General features: G+C 39.6%; 1 protein-coding gene across 1 annotated transcript in view; it reads left to right on the plus strand.

Annotated features, from left to right (window-relative positions):
* The first annotated feature begins 212 nt into the window (after positions 1–212).
* The window catches only part of LOC141005230 (3',5'-cyclic-AMP phosphodiesterase 4C-like), a 41,133-nt gene continuing 20,092 nt past the window's right edge, over positions 213–21,253 (plus strand). The window contains exons 1-3 of the mRNA XM_073477031.1: positions 213–651; positions 18,818–19,009; positions 21,099–21,135. Of these exons, the coding sequence (XP_073333132.1) occupies positions 518–651; positions 18,818–19,009; positions 21,099–21,135 (363 nt within the window). The 5' untranslated portion in view covers positions 213–517. The remainder of the gene's footprint in view (positions 652–18,817; positions 19,010–21,098; positions 21,136–21,253) is intronic.

The raw sequence follows: 21,253 nt of genomic DNA on the forward strand, positions 1-21,253 counted from the left end.
ATCCCCCTCAGTCTCTCTCACTCACACACATACTGCACATACATACGCACAGAGTTCATGTCTTTTTTAAAGCCCACATGTGCTGGACGAGACAGACAGAGAGAGCCATAGAGAGACAGAGGGAGGGAAGGAGGGAGGAGTGTATCTCCAGAGAAGAGAGAGAGCTCAGCTCTGAACTCCTCAATGTGGATTTGCAACCAACAACTTCAGCTCGCCGTGTTGAGCTCCCCAAACCGCATGAAACAGGAGTGTCGCTGAGGAAATGACTCTAGAAGCCACGCTGCTTTGATCCCCCTTCCTTTCTTCACCCTCGACTCATTTCGGACAGGAGACATGATGCTGAAACACACTGAGGAGGGCTTTCCTCCGCCTGTCTGCGCGTCAATGGAAACCTGGTGTGGTGTGGAGGGAGAGGAGAGAGCGCACAACAGCAGAAGAGTAGAGGAGTGCCTAGAGGAGGAGGAAGAGGAAGATTAGTGGAAAACAAAGCAGAAGGGAGACAAAAACAACCACAAACATGAGTCTACCAACTAACTGTGTGTATCTGGCCCCCTCGGTCCAGGATCGCTACTTCACAGTGAGGAATGGGAATATCTGTGGGTCGCCGTGCGCTGTCAACCGGCCCATCGACATCGTGCAGAAACGCAGGCGGTAGGCCAGATGTGGTTTTAATCCAGATGTTGTAGTTACACAATTCTAAATGCCCTGCTGTCTAAAGTTGCACACATTGTTGAGGGACAAACACTCACAAACTCTTATAGGGACTTTCTTGTGTGGCATCCAATAGTGAGTTAGTGTTGGAGGTCGTCCTGATCTCATTATTATTATTTTTTTTTTATTTCTGCTCTATAAGATTAGTGGCCACAACATCATGAATCCCCATCAACCCTAATTTAATCCTATCCTTATTTCCTGTTATATATTAATATTTCCCTTTTACATATTTTACTATGAAGCACATCATGTAAAAATATTTAAATAAAGTCACTTGGTTGTCCTTGTAAATAAAGTTAGTTTTGAAGTATTTCTACCAGGGAATGTATTGTGTCCGGGCTACTCAGTACTTGTACTGATCTTAGCTAAATTATAGATATTATTTTTATTGTATTATTCAAAAGAAATGTCGGACTTCTACAGTTTGATTGTGCTATAATATTCTTGAAGTGACTCATTCCAGATGTTGCGGGTTGTCTGGAATCTGGTTGTCTTTGTAATGAGTTTCACACTGTTTCAGTGTTGCTTAGTATGTAAATTATAGTGACCTTGCATTTGTATCTCTTGATATTCCTATCATTTGTACTTGACTCACAGTACGATGAGTCTATGCTACTCAGAGTTTAAATTGACGTCAGTACTTAAGGGTATTTCATTTAATCTCTTAAACATCATCATAATGTCCCTATAGTCATCATTTCTCTGTGCTCCTCAGCAGTGGGTTGATGGGGACATATTTGATATGTTTTTCTTTATGGTAAGAGTATTTTTATCTAGTTTGTTGTAGATAAAACCCTTTTTTCTCTTTTTTTGGGTAAAAACAGTGTGGTGTAAGAGGGTCAACGGTCTGAGTAGGCCACTTGCAGGTAATGGATTGAACAATATATCTGCTCTTTACTTCTCAGAACTAAATTGTTTAAATCCAGTGCGTCAAAATAATATTCATAGTCAGCGTTATCAGGAAATGAGTTGAGATCAGACCTTTAATATCATCAATTACTTAATCATTTGTTCATATTTATCCCCCTATTACCACTAAAACACATGCACCTGAAAAACTCATTACATCTTTATACAGAGTACGCTGTATATCTCTGCTTGTGTGAATACACACATACACAAAGATACCTAAACTTGCCTTACCCCCCTTTATTTTAGCTTGTATTATTAAAAAAAGATTACAAAAGGAAATTCACAGTGTTTTCTAATGATGGATTGTAACCAGTATGTTGCAATAATAATCTCAATATTATATATAAAAATGAGCAAAAAAGATGTTAATTTCTTAACAAATTTTATTATCAAATACCAATCAACATATTTTTGACAGAACTACAGCACATATGTATATCACTCAGTTTTTTAAAGCATATGATGACAGACCAATACAGTTTACTCACCCTCATACATTAAAACATACTACAGACACACATTTCAATTGTCACCAGATGAGTATACTTGAAAGTGCCTGCTGCCTTAAGAGTCACAGAAGGAAATGTGACTAATTTTGCAGCCGGCCTCTCAGAAAGTCATGACGACATCAGCCATGTCAGGCGAGGAGGGGGATCAAAGTGTCTTTAAAATGTCAACCCACAAATAAAAAACCTTCAAAGGGAAATTACTAATGAAGGCAGAGTCGGACATATTTATAGACCTGATGGATCGACCACATGTGTGTAATAACACAGTCAAGAGGCAGCGGAGAAAACTAGAGTGCACAGTGTTATCGTCCAAATCCCTTTAACCCTGCACCGTGTGTAGTTTCCATTAATTCCTAGACGGAAAACATACTGCTGTCATCGTCATTACCTCGTAAAGTTTGAGCTTTTACAGTTAGTTTTGGCAAACAGAGAGTCGTGTATATCAGCACAGACAGTTAGCATCTGCTTTTAGTGTTATGATGAGGCAGGAGTTTACTGTGTGTGAAATGGCTTTAGTGAGGTTTGAGTCGCCTGCCTTCTACTTACTTTCTGATATAGCTACTATATCTCTTACAAGTTCAGTTATCTCACACTATTCTGTTACTCATGGTGCCATATAGGCCTGCACGATATGAGGAAAATCTGCGATGTGCGATAACACTGTTCAATATTGCGATGACGATATAACTTGCGATAAATAAACAAATATTGAAGTTTGCATATTATTAACTATACAGTTAACAATAGTGTTTCCGCAGGTACACTGCTAACATAGACCCGAAACATTGAATAGCCAATGCCCACTGAATAAAGAATGAAATAAATTATTTCGAACATGCTTTTATTGAACAAACTGCACATGAATACCCAACCAATTAAGCAGAACATTAATTTAAAAAAGACATTATAACTATATGAAATAAAAGTTTAATTTCCCCTGCTCCCTTTAAACTATTTTCTTGTAAACTCAACCAAAACATCTCTTACCATGCAGAGTTGAAATGAATAAAAAATCCAGGGGGAAACAACTTAAATAATTAAATAAATATAAATTAAACATGGCACTTTAAATTAACTGTAATGTCTCTCATCACAATCATCAAGGCCCTTGACTCTGCCTAACAAGGTGCAGAGATCTGTAGTATGAGGGACAAAACTGAAATAGAGTAGGGCCAGCCCACTAAATCAAGAAAAAATAAAATCAGGAAAAAATATCTACCCGTTAGGGCAAGTTACAACCTTAGTTATTCCCTTAACACAAGTTCTTGGCCAAGAAAACCAGCATGTTAATTTTGTTAGGTTGTTACCACATTCCCAGATGTGCTGATGTGCTCACACAGTACCTGTCATTGTAACACGTTGTAACAGTCAGTTATTTAATGTAGCAGCACTAGGTGGCGCCTCCTTTTGTTTAGTGGGTAATGTAACCTGTACGATGAAGAAGAGCAGGTGTACTTCTGCTCCTCATGAGAAAGGATACCGCTAACAGAGCGAAGACTTCCCTTTTTATTTTGTGAAGTGTTGGTAGAAGAACCTCGGCCTGTGTTCATTTGCATGTATGCCTGTAACATTAGTGCCGTAGAGACCTGGCATGGTGCGGTCAGTGTTATGAATAAAAGTGCCGTGCGGAAACCCCCACATGTTGCCTGCCGTCTCTTGAGTAACCGGAGCAACCGCACTAAAGTGGACCATCACCTTCCCCTTCACCAGCCCACGTTACAACGTCGTCTCTCCTGAATCCAAAATAAGTTCATATAGCAGAAGTGCTGTTTCTTTTCACCACAAGGCCTTCGTCGACCATTTTCATCGCTTTTTTCTCCTCCCTCAGCCATCATAACCTGGCAATCACCACTAAACTGATGCCGATTAATTTTGTCAGGGTAGCTAACGGCTAGCTGGGGCTTCATCTGATTGGCCTTTGTAAACAGGGCTCTGTCTGATAGGCTAAATGTTGGCATGCTCACGGTGCATGCATGGCGCATGTAAACAAAATGATTTTTCTTATTCATCACGTGTCAGGCAGTCTTTTGCGATGTGTTTATCGCACATGTTCATATCGCGATGACGATGAAAATTCGATTTATCGGGCAGCCCTAGACTGCCATATTGTCTTGTCTTTTCACTGTCTGTCCTGTCCTGCTCATTCTCCCCCCTATCCCCTAACCTCCCGATGACCTATTATTTTTTGTCCTCCCTCACCTGGACTTGTCCTGTCATATTTAAAATAATAATTGTAAACTGAAAACATTTTGATTGTTGGTCAAAAAGACATTTGAAGACATCACTTTGGACTCTGGGAGACAGAGTAAACCTCAAATTTGACCTGTGCTAGAATAAAGTTTTTGACTCCATTAATAGCTCTTCTTCGGTGCATTTGAAGTAACATTTGTAGATTAATATAAAACAATAAATTAGATCTCTGCTGTGATATTTCTTGAAGATGGTAGCAGACACGATTTAGTTGCTGAGGTCAGATGCATTTAGCTCTTAGCGTGTTGGTGACAGTCATGATGAAATGTCTTGTGTATGTGAAACCTCTTCACCGCTTGTGAAACGACACACTTGACACGTTGCAGTTCATAGTGCTTCTACAAGACTTCACTGAGTCTGAATGTTGATAGGAGATGTTTTCTGCTGTTACTCAATATCTTCACATTTGACACAATTGTATTCAGTGCCTCAGACTGACTTTGTTCTCATTCTTTAGTTGTCACTCTTGTTTCTGACCGGTGTGTAAACGAGGCTTTGAGCTGTACTAAATCGGAAATTTAGTTTATTAGGCTTTTGTCAAAGTGGAAATACTGTTTGATACACAGGTTTTTCTTCATAAAGAAAGGCTCGGGGAACATCTTGTTAACCCTGATCGTGTGTTGGAGGTCTGAGGTTTGGCCACAATGCAAAAGTGCAGCTCTTCATTCGGTCTTCTTGTGTCAAACTGATCCTATAACAAATATGAAGACAAAAATGAATAACTGTAGAAATAAAGCTGGTTTGTGCAGCTGCTTCATTATAAAAGCTTACATTTTTCACTAAAGGAAGTGATGAGTAGGTTAAGTTAATATACTACTACTGCATGCATGGTAGTGTCAGTATAGTTTCCAGCTGTAGCCGACAACACAGAGTAAGAGCTGATAAAGTTAGTCAGTAGCAGGAGTTACTTTATCAGCTCTCATTCTGTTTGATGCTTTTTTAAGACTTAGATATGCAGGGAGACTCTTGTTAGGACAATAACATTCTCACAGCCTCAAACCACAAAAAGTCAAAATCATACTGATAAAATTAGTTTAGGGTCACTAACTGTGACTGTCACTAATGCTAATGTAGCACCTCAGGTATTTAAGCTGTTTTTTTTTTATTTTGACAATCTAACCTGTGACAACACATTAGTTAAGGTTGTAAGGACTATGGCTGTTGGTAGCTGTTGATTTTGTTCAAATACGCCAAATTGTAATTTTATGGGTTATTGTTCTTCAGACGATGCAGCTAAAGTAGCTAAAATGTGCTAACGGCAGTTGCCACTTGTTGCCATAAGATCCCTCGTATTCAGCACAGTATGCACGGCTCTTGCTCTCAATGCACCTTGTGGGGGCTGGATGACCTGGTGGACGATGAACAAAAAGGTCCACTGTAATGCTAATTAGGTATGTAGTCACAGTAGCAATCCTGGCCCGGCCCTACTGCTGCTGTCTGCTACACACACAGAGAATGTGAAGAAATAAAACCTGTGATTTTATTTGACTGTGTCCCTGTCCCGGGAAACTTACTCCATTTCACAAGCTCAAACAATTCTTAGTTTTAGTCTTACTTGTGTATTATGTCTTTGATTCTTATTCTATTTTTACATATTGTTGACCAATGAAGGACATGGAAATCTTTAAACAGTATACATTGTAAGAAATGCTCTATTTAACTGAAGCAGGAGGAACGCTATGGTGCGTCTCTGTGTGTTTAATGTGGTGCGCAGATCTCAGTCATCTAATCGGACAGGTCATAAGAACTATCATTCTGATTAATAGGGGATGGGGTATGGGTGGGTGAAATAATTCATCTTTGATGAGGAACATATTGATAACATAACCTGCAATGGACTCCAGCAGCAGAAACATGCAGTGCGTCTCTCCCTTAAGAGATACAATGTGCGTGTTTACGCAGGAGACAGAGTTTAACTTCATTGGTTACTGGAATCTCCTGACTCCTGAGCTCCAACATCACTGCTGTTTCCTCCGGAGAGTATCCTCTCTACTGTCCTACAGATTTTAGTTTTGCTGCTTAAATGAGCTGTGATGTTTGCTACAGTGACATTACTACGTGCAGGGGAAGGAAACCTTTAAATGACTGAAAGCAGCCTCTATAATCATTAAAGCACAGTGTACATGCATTGTGAACCTGCCTATGAAGGTGCATCTTACTATATGAATACTGAGCCCTCTATAAAAGGAGAGACGTTTGTAGTCTCTGTGCAAGGTATCGCCTGACTTCGTGCTGAATACACCTTCTTTCAACTGTTCAAAAATGAGATCTGACCTTTGGCAGTGTCACAGCAGGTTTGCCAGCCCTCCAGGCCTCAGCCCATGTCAACACACTGCGACATGACGCACAGCTCACTCTACATGAGGTCAAAGGTCACTGTGAACTGCCAGTATGTTGCGACATAATGTAAACAAATAGTCACGTTAGTTCTGGCAGAGCACTGAAGTCGTGCTCACTGTGAGCATGAGTCAGCTTTGAGGCACGATCAGCGCTCTCATTATGCCACTGCACCTGTACTGACGGTGATGATGGATTTCAGAGGCATCTCTTGCCATGTGTAGCTCATATCTCCGTGGTGTGATCTGGTGGGTTTATTTAAGGTGGTTGTCACTCTCCACACTGAATTCTGCACTTCAATTATTTAGTCGGCTAATCAGTCTCGAGAGCACTACATATTCTGCCCCTGAAAGAACAAAAAATAAGCCGTAAAGCTCCAGATGCACCATTAGAAGTTGATTCGCAATCCACCAATAAACACAGAGGGGAAGAAGAAGAAGAAAAAGAACAGGAAGAAGAAGAAGAAGTGCAGCCCATTGTGCTCTTTACTTAAACCTGCTGCACATGACTAGAGCCACGCAGTGTAGACTAACCAAGCATGTTGTTGCCGGTGTTGATGTGTTTTTGCAGTTTCAGAGGAATGAGAAGGCAACTGTGATTTGCAATACGTTCCACAAGGGTTCAGAAAGGAGTGAAAAAGTTGACACGCTTTAACACAACAAATCATCCATCTTTGATCACTTCATCTTAGCCTTTCTTACCATCAGGTTTGCTTAAATTACAGGTCAGAAACCTTTATTTTAAAGTACAAAAATGTGAAATTATCAGTTATTTGAATGGTATCGACAATGAGAACCAGATAATTATCGGCGATCAGAATTGGCCGAAAAAAAATCCATATCATGCCTCCCTAAAAAGAATGTTATATGGTTGGTGCTGTGACTTGTTTTGTCCTGATGTTCACAGACAGATTTTGTTGTCTAGGGTCCTCGCCATTTCACAGATGTACTGTACTGTTCCCCACAGCTGTTGCATGTGATGTCATGATGATATCATACACCTTTAATTCTTTAATTTCATACATTCATTACAATACATTTTAAAGGCATCTGGATTTTTTTGGCAAACCATTTTTGACCCCTGCTGAGGACTGAGGGAAATATTGACGTGACAGTGTCTGTTTACTGGACTGGATCCCAAATCATTGCCATATTCACGGCTGACGCGTCAACGTGCTGAACCGCAGGATGCCTCTCCTCCACGTCTCTTGAGTCACTCCTCTCCGTTCCTACAACAAACACGTCTCAACAGAAATCCCACTGTGTCCACAAGCTCAACCAGCTGTTTTCCGGCCTGTATCTTTTTAGCGTGTTTCATAGCATCCTTTGTGTTGTAGTCTCTTATTTGGTGGAAAAACAGAACATGCAGAGTGTCAGGCCGAGAATAATTGCAGGCCTGAGAGCTGGTCGATCGGCATCGCAGTGACGGCCATGAAACCACAACTGACGTCAGCAGACAAGTGTGACTGTTGTGTGTGTACTTGTGTCACTGCTGGAATAGTGGAGTGAGTGTTATCCTGACATCTCCGTGACTCCTGGAATGATGATCAACTTCACAAAGAGGCTCTGTTACATTATTCCTCGCAGGATTAGACAATAGTGTGTTTGATGGACTGAGGAAATAAGGCATCCTCATGTTTATCACAGGTGAACTTGATCACCTGTCTAGACTTGAGGGCTCTGCCGGCACGGCGGGATACCAGGTAGGGAAAGGCTGTGGGTTGGAGGGGACTTTCAACAGCTTAATTTTGTGTGAGAAAAGACTTGACAATATGGTGAGTTTTTGTGCAAGTTCTTCATAGATGCTGTCATCAGTTTATGCAGAGAGATGTAAAAAAAGGAAATATACAAATATAAAGTATGAACACGGAAAATAACTGAGGGTCATGTTAAAGCTCTGGTTCTTGCAGGATGTTTAGTTTGACAAGATTTTTAAAATAGATACTGTTGCAAGTATCTGCAATATTAAAAGTACTGATGCAATGAATACCTATGACACCTGATATCGTTTAAGTTCTTCGTTTGTAAAACTTATTCCATCTTGTTTATGCTAAAAATAGGAACATGCTGATCCAACATTCTATCTTCCAGTACCAATTCTGATACCTCAAATCGGAAAGTAATGTTCCGATACCAGTGAGATACGCTTTATCTCAAGGTCCTTGTAATAAGCTTTAATTGATAGGTAAATCCTCATAAGATGCATTATTAAGACTATATAAGTGTTAATAATAGTATGGTAACCACGTTTATTGTTAGATTATAAGGCATTTATAAGCACTTACAAGAAACCTGTCAACAGTTTATAGACACTGAAGAACGTTAATGAATGCCTTATGAGTTTCTTATATTTGTATAATTACAAGGAATCTGGAGCCCTTGCAGCATGTCTTGTAATCTTTGAAAAAAAAGAGAAATTATTCACTTCACTAAGGAATTGTTCTTGCTCTAGATCTGGTAGCTGCAAAACCCATAGTTAACTGTTAATAATTGCATAATGCAGAATGTATTATTTTTAATTAAGCAACAAAAAAGTTTAGGGCAATTTTAAAAATGACAAACAGTAATAAGTAAGTTAGTTGAACTCATGAAATGTGTTTTTTATTGTGTTATTAACAATTATAAGAAACTTTATTAACGTAATTAAGCAAACTGTTAACAGGTTTCCTATATATCCTTATTAATGTTTTATAATGTAACAATAAACATCTTTTTGATGCTATAATTAACACTTATATAGTCTTATTAATGCTAATAAGCATCTTATAAAGACTTACAAGGGCCTTATTATGCGTTACCGTACAAATTTATTTGCATGCGTGAATAGTACTATAATCAACAAGAAAGATTGTGTTGTGTTGAGTGTTTTACATGAACTAAGCACCCAAATACAATCAATAAAAAAAAAGGCAGAGAAAAATAGAGGAGAAAATACTCTCTCCCTGTTGTCTCCATCTTTTCGTGTCCCTCTTATCAGCGATGTGATTGGCTGCTCCTGGGTTGTCCTCGGCTAATTAGTGGAGGAAGTGACAAACTCCTGCCTTACCACCGGACTCAATCACTGTATACCGAAAGGTGCCAATTAGTGCCATATGAACATGATTAGGGGAGCACTCGGCATGGCCTGTTGCTGAGCAAAGACAAACAAACTCTGTGTGTGTGTGTGTGTGTGTGTGTGTTCGTGCCCTGAACCAGTCTGTCCAGTTGCGCACCAGTGTGATGTAAGGTTGTTCGATTTTCAGGTCGATTCTGGAGCCAAATCTAGATCTCTACTGCTGCGGCTGTAATCACACTGCCTCTGTGTGTGTGTATGTGTGTGTGTGTGTGTGTGTGTGGTTCTGAGTGGTTCTGGCCCAGTGTGTTACCTTCCTAACCAGTTTCTAATGATGTTAATGCTGATCAGCCACTGTATGGATTTCTCCCTGGCTGGACGGACAGAGCTAATCACTGCACACAGACTCCACGATCAATACCCGTCCGGAGGAGTTAATCAACCTTTGAGGTGCCCTGCACTCCAAAAATTTAACCACTTAGGCACTACACCGCTTACATTCATATTTAAAGGTCAAGTCTGCTAAAAAGGCCTCTGTTGTTCTAGTAAGTTTGTCACATAGGCAGAACATCCTTTAACCGCAACAGCACAGTTTATGACAGCGAACCACTGCCCTGTTTAAGTCAACAATGACTCTCTGCTAGCTCTGGCCAACCTCTAAACCCCTGAGACAAATATAAAGATCATTTTCTAACAACGATTCATAGAGTAAACAATCCTACTTAAAAAATAAACAGTAATGGTTAGACTGTAGGGTTTTTAGATTCACAGTTTTACACTAGGATATCATCAGACTGAATATTCGGAATACTGCTGGTGTGATAAAGACTATTACCCCTCACTCCAATCTCTCATTAATGTACTGTAGTAATGTCAAAGTATTGTAGTTCATTTGATAAGATGAGATGTTAAGATAATGCAAGATAAAGAAGCCTTGATCTGTAAAAATACAGCAGACACACAAAAGTTGGATCTTCTACAGTCTTCTGTCTGAAATGAAAATCATGCACAGGTTGCACATAAAATCTGATGTGAATGAAGTCCTGTAACTTTTAGCCCCTTTTTTCTCACTTGCTCTCTTCCTCTCGCTCTCTTGACCGCAATCCAAACAAAGATGTGCTGCCTTCAAAGGCAAGAGTCCTTCCTCTGCCTATAGGTCAAAGGTCACACAGAAAAATAATAAACACAGCAGCTGGCTTGACTCGGCGCAACCTTCCCCTCCCCTTGGCTATATTTAGAGAGACATGAGCTGCTCTGAGATCAGATGTTGATGTTGGACACCGAGCATTGGCTCTGTTTGGACAGCGATCCACAGTGGCCAGTCAGGTGGATGGAAAAGAGCAACTGGCTCTTTATGGAGGTGTGGCACTGAGTTTCATTCCAGTATACAACAGTAGAAATAGTTTTTTAAGAAGAAGGTAATTCAACAGTCAGACTGACATACAGTAGGACTGCAGTAATTCAATTTAAACAGTAGCCAACAGCAGATGCATGATAATACATAATACTCAGTAACTGAATTCAAAAGCCATTGATGTCCTCAACACAATTGCAACTCAATCTAGCAAGGAAAAAAACAAACAAACAAACAAATGATTGTAATTTTAAAATGCTCGTTAATTAAGGGAACTTGAGATCTAAGTATCCATTTTACATTTTACCAATATAAAACAGTACAATAAGTGCCTGCTTTTGGCCCATGTCCTACCTTAAGTGCCAATGTTGGCTCTCTGAAGGGAAGTTTGTGCACTCCTACAGTATGATAAACTCTCAACAATTTTTGGTTGTCTTTTGCTGTCTTTCCTTTTTTGCTAAAAATAGCATACAAGAGGTGAGAGCGCAGTGAGCAGATCATAGACATCTTTGATGTAATGTGCTAAAACAAGCAACTTTTATCTGTTCTCTTCAGTTTTCACTGAAACTGAAATGTGTAGCCTATGTCTATATTTATTTCATTTCATGTGTTTCAGGTTGTCAGCATTATTGACAGCATCTTGAGGCCTTTGTGATTTCAGGGATATTTTCTCCAGATATTTACCATGTCTAACAGTTTCTCTGAATATTATGTCCTGTATTATCACATATTATGTGATAATACAGGACATAATATTCAGAAAATGAAATACTATATTATAGTATTTCATTGGTCAAGCTTAATCCAGTGATGCTGTGCTGAACTCACTGTATTCAATAATTTTTGGGTACATTTTGTCCTGCTGCTCAGCTGGCTATAGACCACAGTGAAGCAGCTGATTGCCTTTACCAAAGTACTTGCCCAAGAGCGATTTTCTGACTTTGTTAAGCTTTTTCAAAATGTTCTACTGATGTTAGCACTGTGAGTTGTGAAACTGTAATGGTAAAAAATCAATTTATGACTTACAGTATTCATGGCACTTTCACCAATGTACCTTGTGTACAAGATTGTGTGTCAAAAGCAGACACATTTGATTATATTTCAGTCAAACTGCAAATGAGGATGAAAGAGATGCAACAAAGATCCCTGGCTGGACTTGAGCTGGGAAGTTGCCATTCATGGTTGGCATCTGAGGGCCCTGACACACAGGGCACGCCAATGTCGAGGCAATCGGTGAGCTTCTGTGGCCCTGGTTGTTGAACTGTGTCCTGCACCATTGGCACTAGTCACCCCTTGTCAGCGGCTCTTTGGCCAATTAAGCATGTTGAATCTGTGGCAGAGAAAGTTGGTATAAGAAATCACTCTTATTGACTGTTTGGCTAAGTGAATTAGTGCATGACAATAGAGTGGGAGAAGAAAGGGAAAGCCCCTTGAGCCTGTCGCTGTAGAATCTGTGATTTCACCCATTTAGTGTGGCCCACAACAATATCTGATTGAACACATCACAATTAATAGCCTATAACACTGAATAATCTGAATCTGCAAAGTAACTAGTAACTACATTTATCAAATAAATGTAGTGGGGAGGAAGTATACAGTAACAGAAAATGGAAATACTCAAGTAATGCCCCCCACATTTTACTGAAGAACAGTACTTAGGTATATTCCATCACTGGTTGTTCAAAATTTGACACAAAGAGTTTAATTTTGACTGCAGATGAATATCGGTCCCAAATATTTGTTTTCAGTCTCCTTTATTTTGAATGATCGGTATTGGTATCAGCTCTGAAAAAGCCATATTGGTCAACCCTAGTGTCTGGGCCCTTAAACAATAGCAGCTGTTTAAATTTGTCTAATGTACTTTATTATATGGCTGCCAGTCAGAGCATCAGCTCATCAACTCAGATGCTACAAATGTGAAACAACAGAAAGTCTACAAATGTATATATCAGCACAAGCTTAGTTATGTAAAGTTGATGAAAGATAATGCTTCCTCAATGAAGAGGAAAGTGTTTGTGGACTTTGGGACTTTGAATCTTTAATTTCCTGCTTTGATATGTACAGATCCTGATTAATAACGTGCCTGTTTCTTTTTTCTCCTGCCCTGCTGCTGAACATCCCCTGAGTGTAATGTCATGAGTATATAAACACACACACGGACACACACAGTGACAGTGAAATGAAAGGACTGTTTGGCAGGGGGCTGAATGAGGGGGAAGCGGGTTGTTTTTCTGCTGCTTTCAGATCAAATGTACAATAGGGTTGAGGTGTAAAGCAAACAAACCCTTTTTACTCCCTCAACTTTTTTACCAGCCAACACAGAGACATACGCACACACACACACACACACACACACACACACACACAGCCCTTTAAACTTGTGCTGTTTTTATCATTTTAAATCATATCAAATCTTTACTATAGCTTAGCCATTTTCTCTCTCTCACACACACACAGACATGCACACACATGCACACACACACACACAAGCACTCACCACACACTCATTTTCCATGCTCTGTTTTCCTCCTCTCCTCCTCACCTCTCGCCTCCTTCCTGGTGTGATGTTTTAGGCCCCTCGGCCTATTCCCACGCTGCGAGGAAAGAAAACAGGAGGGAGCGTTTGTGTATATGTGTGCAATTTGACCTTTGACCCTGGGCCTGTGTCATAGCCCATTTCATAACATCTGGCAGTTGTTTTGTGTATCGCTCTCTCACATACAAAAGAAGTTCCTAAAACCCCTCGGCACTGGTTCCCATGAGTACATCACAAGCACATAGGCACTGGAACTGGTCGTACTTGGCATTATACATCCTGAGGTTACTGCAGCTACAGAGGCTAATCCAAAGAAAAGGCCTTTTAAGGTTCATATAATGTCTGACTTGTATAAAAAAAAATGTGGTTGTTTTATTAAATTAAGATGTCTCTGGGTAATGCTGAACATCAAAGTGACTTCAACTTAACTTAACCTAACTTAACTTAAATCATTACAGTTCCTTGATCAGCAAGTTGTTCAGTGATGAGCTTTAGTGTTTAGATGAACATAGTGTCTGTAGCTGTAAAAGTTCATTTTTAGTCAAAAGTGAAGACAAAGTGAAAAAAGTGGGCGTGCAACTTATTATTTTACTTTATTAGTAATTTGTCAATTAAAAATATGTCCATCACAATTTTCTGAAGCCGAAGGTGACTCATGAAAAAGCTTGTTTTATCTAACCAACAGCCCAAAACCCTAAAACGTCACATAATGTAAAGAAATGCAACAAATCCTGAAAAGCCCAAAATCAGACATGTTTGACAGTTGAAAGAGAAAGAGAACCTAAATGATTAATTAAGCAAAAAATAGATTGTGATAAATAATCTGTCGATTGAACGATTAATTGATATGCTAATTGCTTCCATCCCATTCCCGTCTAATCACTAAACTTCCAGTAAGGAAAAAAGCAACATGTATCCTGAGTGATAATAAAATAAAACTTTAACATGCAGGGTTTTTTTTGTTTGTTTCAAGAAAAAGGATTCCTTTTCTTCAATATGTCGATGAGGTTAAAACTAAATTTCCTGGGAACAAACGCAGAGGTTAGGATGTGGGTGTTGAGTGATGTGTGTGAGTGTGAGAAAAGTTTGGTAAAACAGAGTTAAAGAGAGAAAAGGGAGCTGTCATTTACGTCAGAGCAATGGAGAACAATGCTGCAGGCAGGAGGCAGACCAAGGTCAACTTGTTATGTATGCTGCAACTGAACAAGACGCCAGCCAAGCAGTCTGTCTGTCTGTCTGTCTGTCTGTTTAAAAGAGGATGCATGTCTTACCCTGTTGCAGGAGCAGTAGTATAAAATGTAGTAACAGCTCTAGAGGTGGTACGTGTAGTTGTAGTAGTAATAAAAATAATAATTTGGTAGTAGAAGTTCTATTGCAACAGGTAGTAGCTTTAAAACCTTGATATTTGCACCTTTACAGACTCATGGTTGTCTAAATGTTACATAATATAGGATTTTTCCAGCCTGACCAGGTGAAACACTGAAAAATACTCAAACACAAAGAGTATTCTACAAAAACTTGAGCTTCAATCTGTAAATACTATTGGCCTTATAAACTCAGACTGGTCGGGCCCTCTTACTTTACAGTTTATTCTCTTTATAACAGCCTGTAAATAACATGAACTGTAATGTTCCAACTGTTCCTGTCCTTTATAGCTGTTTGCTTAATATCTTTGACATTTGTTTAACAACTTCAATTATTTTCCCTTCCTAAAGCAGAAACATAATACGCCCTTAAGGAGCCATATCATCCACTGTCTGTGCAATACATATGTATATATATTTACTTTACGAGTGATGGGAGGAAATTAAATCACACAATGAAATGCATGTTCCAACCTATTATGCATTGGCTAGTTTACAGCCCTACTGACCCAGAAATTATCATTTCAAACAAAATATCAGGAGGAATCATTTTTACTCCTCTCACAGGTCTTGACACAATTAAGATCAGATCAGGATACAAAAGACAAGATTTGAACTGAGCTTTGTTTGTGGGAAGTTATGTAAAAGTCCTAATTTTAGAGGTTTTAGAAAAAGTTAGGTTAACAGTTTTATGAGGTCATATGTTTACTGCACATATCTGGAAATTAGTTGGGATTGAGACACATTATCTTATGTAACATACACATTTGATTCTTTTATTAAGAAAAAGGTACATTTTTCAATGGAGCAGGTCTAGACCATACTCTTTAATTAATTAATTTACAGCGACCCAACTTTTCCCCCCATCAGCAGGCACTTGGCCACAGTGGTGAGAAAATGTTGCCTTATAGTGAAAGATAATGCAGTACCATATTTTCCTCAGTAGTGGGAGCTGCCTCCCTATCTGTTGCCTGTTGGCTTCTCCTTCTTCTGAATGAGAACGAATGCCATTGACTAGCAGCAAGCTCTGGTGAGTTGCAGCAGCTGAAAAGCTCAATGGTGAGTCTGTAGGATGTAAATTCTTCTTTCTGCCACTAAAAATATTAAAAATCAAGTTTATCTGTTTTTCTTACTTTCAAGAGCAGGTCAAAACCAATATATTGAGCTAATGTTTGATTAAATATCAGTATGATCCAGTCAGTGTCATCCGTTTCTGATATGACTGGTGTGAACAAACATAATTTTATTGTTTGACAATAGATTTTAGGTTTATTCTCAGTCAAAATCAGCTCGTGGATCACTGTAAATGGAGGTGGTAGGTCACATTGTTGTAAAAACCTGAACAGCAAAAGATACCATAAGTCTGGGTTTCATCAGAAAGATAAAGTGTCAAATTGGCTTTTCCACACTGATGAGCAAAAAATCTGAAGGAAAAGTGAGGTCAGACAGTAAAATCACAGCTGAATACAATCACGACTCCCACTGTGTCATGTAATCCAATGATTTGCTTTACCTGAGTAGCAGTTGTCAAAGTGTCCTTGAGCAACACACTTCAACCTCCTACCTGCACACTCAGGGAATAAAAAATAAAAATAGAATATGGAGTATAAATAGCAAATAGTGTATTTTTACTTCATTGAGAGGCACTTAACCATCAACCTATAAAAAATGTGTTTCTGAGGAGGGGAGAAATCATCTACACCCAGTCTGGGGGCGGGGGGTATCTACGTCAGCTCCATCACAAGTCTCCCCGTTCCCCTATTTCCTGGCAGGCCGATCTATTTTTAGCTTCTGTCGTCACTGGTCTCCTCTGATGGAGCCTTGTCATGGCCGACTACACCGAGCCGGGGGGAGGGTAGGGTGTAGAATGGGGTTGGGTGAGGTGTAGTGATGGTGTCGGTGGGGTGGGGGTATTATCATTGAGGTAAGCCCTGCTGCAGCCCGGCCCCTCTCTGCCACGTCACACCAATCATGTGTGAGATGCTGAACCACATCACTGTGCTGGATACAGCCTTCTGATCACCTCCTCCGTGTCTGTCTGTCTGTCTCTCCCTCTCTCTCTCTCTGCTTCTGTGAATTGGGTCTTTCATTCAACATCGATTGCATAATAGCCATCGTTCATTTATCAGGCACTGCTATTGCTGGAGCGCTGCAGGCACACTGAGCTAAAAATAGACCCAAGCAACCTGCCGTTGCTCTGTTGGTGCTCTGTTTGCTATTTTTATAAGAAGGGAAGGAAGAGGGGGTGCTAGAACAGGTCACAATAAATTGAATTGATAAATTTCCTCAAAATTTCCTCTCAGATATCCTCAAAAATCTAATTTAAATCATGGAACATTCATATCTTATAGTTTATTTATGCGCAGACAAGAAGTGAATAGTTGCTGGTTTCAATCTTCAGACTCGTTAGGGGAATGAAGAATGTACTTTACTCCCTGATCAGTCGTGCCACCGTGTCCTTGAGCAAGGCACAGCCCCATGGAGGGAATGTGGACCACAGTGAGGCTGAAAAAATGCAGCAAAGAAGAAAAATGTCCATGTTTTCCCTCCACTACTGCACGAACCCTTTCTGTGTGCTCAGACCAAACTCAATGTCAGCTTCTCCTCTGCCCCCCTTTGTTCATCTCTCTGTATTTAGCTCTTTCCTGGCTGCACAAAAAAATCTAGTTTGTTTCAAAGGACATTTTATGTAAAAGGGAATTTGTTGATTGGATGTTTCCGATATTGAACCCCTTGATTGGAAGGATTTCAAAAGGATTAAACCAGGTCCAAGTCGAGCTGTGATACTGTTTGGTTACATGAGTTGGACTGAATCCAGCTGGCAAAAAGGGACGTTTTGATCATACCAATAAAATCCAATTTTTTAAAATGACGCTTATAGACATTAAGTAGAAAAAGTGCTTTGTTCATGAAAAGGGGTACCTTTCATTGTGGTGGTTGCGATGGGATGATAGTGGGAGGGGGGGAGGGGGGGCTGGACTGGTAAGTAGCTCTACTGACGTACCATGCATGAAGTCAGTGCTTACGTCACACAGAGGTAGAGGAGAGAAAGATGTGTGAGTGTGCATTTGATTGCAAAAAGCGAGTAACAAGGTCACCTGTTAAAAAAGACGGTCACATTCAGGATAGAAAATTTGAATGTAGCCTCTTTATCCTGCTAAGATTATCACATAGAAATTGTTTTTGTCATTATGATGATTTTTTTTGTTTGGGATGCTTTGCTGTAAGAAACATGCTACTGTATTTGGAAAACATTTGATATTCAGACATGCAACCTCCAGCTCCACTCACTTGCTGAGGGTTTATCATACATATCTTATCGTAGCCTTATTTTAGCTTTCTGTTTTTTCTTTTCTACATGTACAGAGGCACATAGGATTATTTAGGTGAAGTATATCAGATTAATTGAGTGTCATAGGGTTTGCAATGCTGTTTCATTGTAGAATGTATTAGGATCCTTGATAATCCTTTGATTAAAGGTATTTTAACATTTGTTGTCTTTACACTGCTTTGATCTAATGTGTTGCTGCTTTCGTTGTGGCACATTGTAACCCTATAATAATATTTGTAGTATGCAAATTAAGTGTATTATTATTGGCAGTATTAAAGTAGTAACTGTTCACGTAAATGTGGCACAGCAGTAGAAGTAGCAAGTACTAAGAACCATGGTTGAGCAAGTGCTTGCAGTCAGAGTCAGTTTGACTCTGAGTATCGAGCTCATTATCCAGTGGAACTAACAGAAACTGTAACATAAGTATATGTTTCTCTCTCGCTCTCTCTCTCTCTGTAGTTTTGATGTGGAGAATGGCCTGTCGGTGGGTCGCAGTCCACTGGACTCTCAGACTAGCCCGGGTTCTGGTCTGGTACTTCAGGCCAATTTCCCCCACAGTCAGCGGCGCGAGTCTTTCCTATACCGCTCCGACTCAGACTTCGACCTCTCGCCAAAAACCATGTCCCGCAACTCGTCCACTGCCAGCGACCTGTAAGTATTTTACTCTCAAAATACAAACACCAATAAACCACCCAGCCATCGACCTCGACTACATGCTGCATTTTATATTGTGGGACTGCTGAGCTGGATTTGGAGGGAAATTTAGTCATTTGGTCAGGGACGTGTTGGTGTTTGTTGTTCAAGACATTTCTGGAAGTCTATTTATTCGTTTTGTTATTCGGGTCCAGATTAGTTGCTGGATACCAACAAATCACTTAATCTCCATGTTTCCCAAGTCACTCATTAGAGGTGTGCTTCCACAGTAAACAATAATTGTCAGTAATAAATGATTTAATAAATAATTTCATTATTGTAACAAAATGAGATACACAATACATTTTTAGAACATATTTTAAAATATTGTGACTCTTTCATTTGGGATCCATATATACTGTATGCTGTATAAATATCAGGTCACATGGATTGTATCACCACTGTTACAGTAGAGTTACAGTAGAGAATATTTTGTCACTGTTTTTATATAAACCCACCCAAAGTCCAATTTACAGTTTGACATCTGGCTTTTAAGAGGCTTTTTAAAGCAGAGCTCATGTTTGTCAGTGTAAACAGCATATAACAATCAAATTTAGTCAAGATGTACAACTAAAGCCAAAACTATGATCTGATCTCAGGGCTAGATTTTCCTCCAGTTTCTGCCTGTTTATACAGTTAAGATTTCTCTGTGCAGCTAGCAGTCTGTTTGAAGCCAGAGTGTAAATGGGGCCTCGACCATCAATAGCTGTCGCTCCTTTGTTTTGAAGGGAGGAGGGATTGAAGCATTGGGAAGTCAATTGGCTACCTCGGTGAGACAAAGTGTGAAGACTGCTGTGATTTCTCTGCCTATCTCTTTGTGCTGTGCAATGTCGTCATAAGTCAAACCTGCTACCTCTTCCACCCACCCCACCCCTCGTTCCCTGGCTTACACGTCATCTTTTCCCGGCCACAACCTGAAGAACGAATCAAAGTATTTGAAACAGTCCTAGCAAACATTTGACAGATTTGACACGTTTGAAGTTAACCCAAGGGAGTGCAAATGTCTGCCAATTTGATTAAAAAAAAAGCATATTAAGAATCACATTAGAATGGCTTTTTGATACTTAAGCCTTGGTTTCACAACGTCAAAATGTTTGCTGGACAGCGATGTACAGGCTGAGTTGACACTGTACTTTTCACTGGCAGCATGGATTTAAAGTCTGAATGGTTATGAAATGCATGTTGTGACCCCAAAGCTTCCAGAAAGCACTGTCTCCCCAAAAGTTTGCTTTTCCAGCGCCCACTGCATGAACACTGCTCCTCACCTGCACAAAGTTCTTGTTAAACAAATATGTGTTTTGGAGGCATTCCTTGTTTAAGAGTTATTAAATCTGCGTAAACTGGTTTTAAATCCTAGTACAGACACACACGTGATTTTGGGTTATTTAGCTGTTTTGACTGTCGCATTAGTTTATAGCCACCCAATGAAGGTAAATTCAGTATTCTCTTGCAAACAAATATCTGGCATTTTAGCTGCTAAATGCTACAATTCTGCCAATCACTTGGATTAATTTGTCAAAGAACCAAAACAATTAGCTAAAATTTGTCATTTGAGTCATTTGATTCAAAGAAACATCACTTAATGCAGGTGTCTATTGACTGTTAAGGTTAAACCTCAATGGGTAGAAGCAAAATTGATAATTGTTTACTTGTCAGTAACCAGTGTTGGGCTATTTTCTTCCCTCCTTTCTCACTTATTGTCATTTCCACTTGGTTTCAATACTATTTGGAGCAGTGACTCTATGGCTCTGCCCACTGAGGTTTAATTCTAATCTGCATCTTTGCCTTTAAGAAATATTTGTAAAACTAAAAGAACCTCCTCTCTACTTGTTTTATTCAGTTCTGGATTTGAGACCAGCTATGGGTTACAGCTAACTGTAGCATCCCTATACACCCCTCACATTAAGATGATGACAACAAACAAACAAGGAAACATATTTGTTGTTATTAGTTGTGTTTTGAGGATTTTGAAAACTTTTCCCTTCTGTCCCATCTCACTTGGCTTTTTCACTCGATGTCTGTGTGTGTTTGTCTGTGGTTTTTGCAGGCATGGAGAAGACATGATAGTGACTCCGTTTGCACAGGTTAGTAGCATTTTGTGAGTTTCCAGAATTTATGGGCCACTCTCATAATACCTCATGGTACAGAAATGCAGAATCCAAACCCAGTGGCTGTGGTGCCACCCCTGGTTTCAAAAATTTG

The sequence above is a fragment of the Pagrus major genome, chromosome 11 (genome assembly GCF_040436345.1).
Source record: "Pagrus major chromosome 11, Pma_NU_1.0".
Lineage (NCBI taxonomy): Eukaryota > Metazoa > Chordata > Actinopteri > Spariformes > Sparidae > Pagrus > Pagrus major.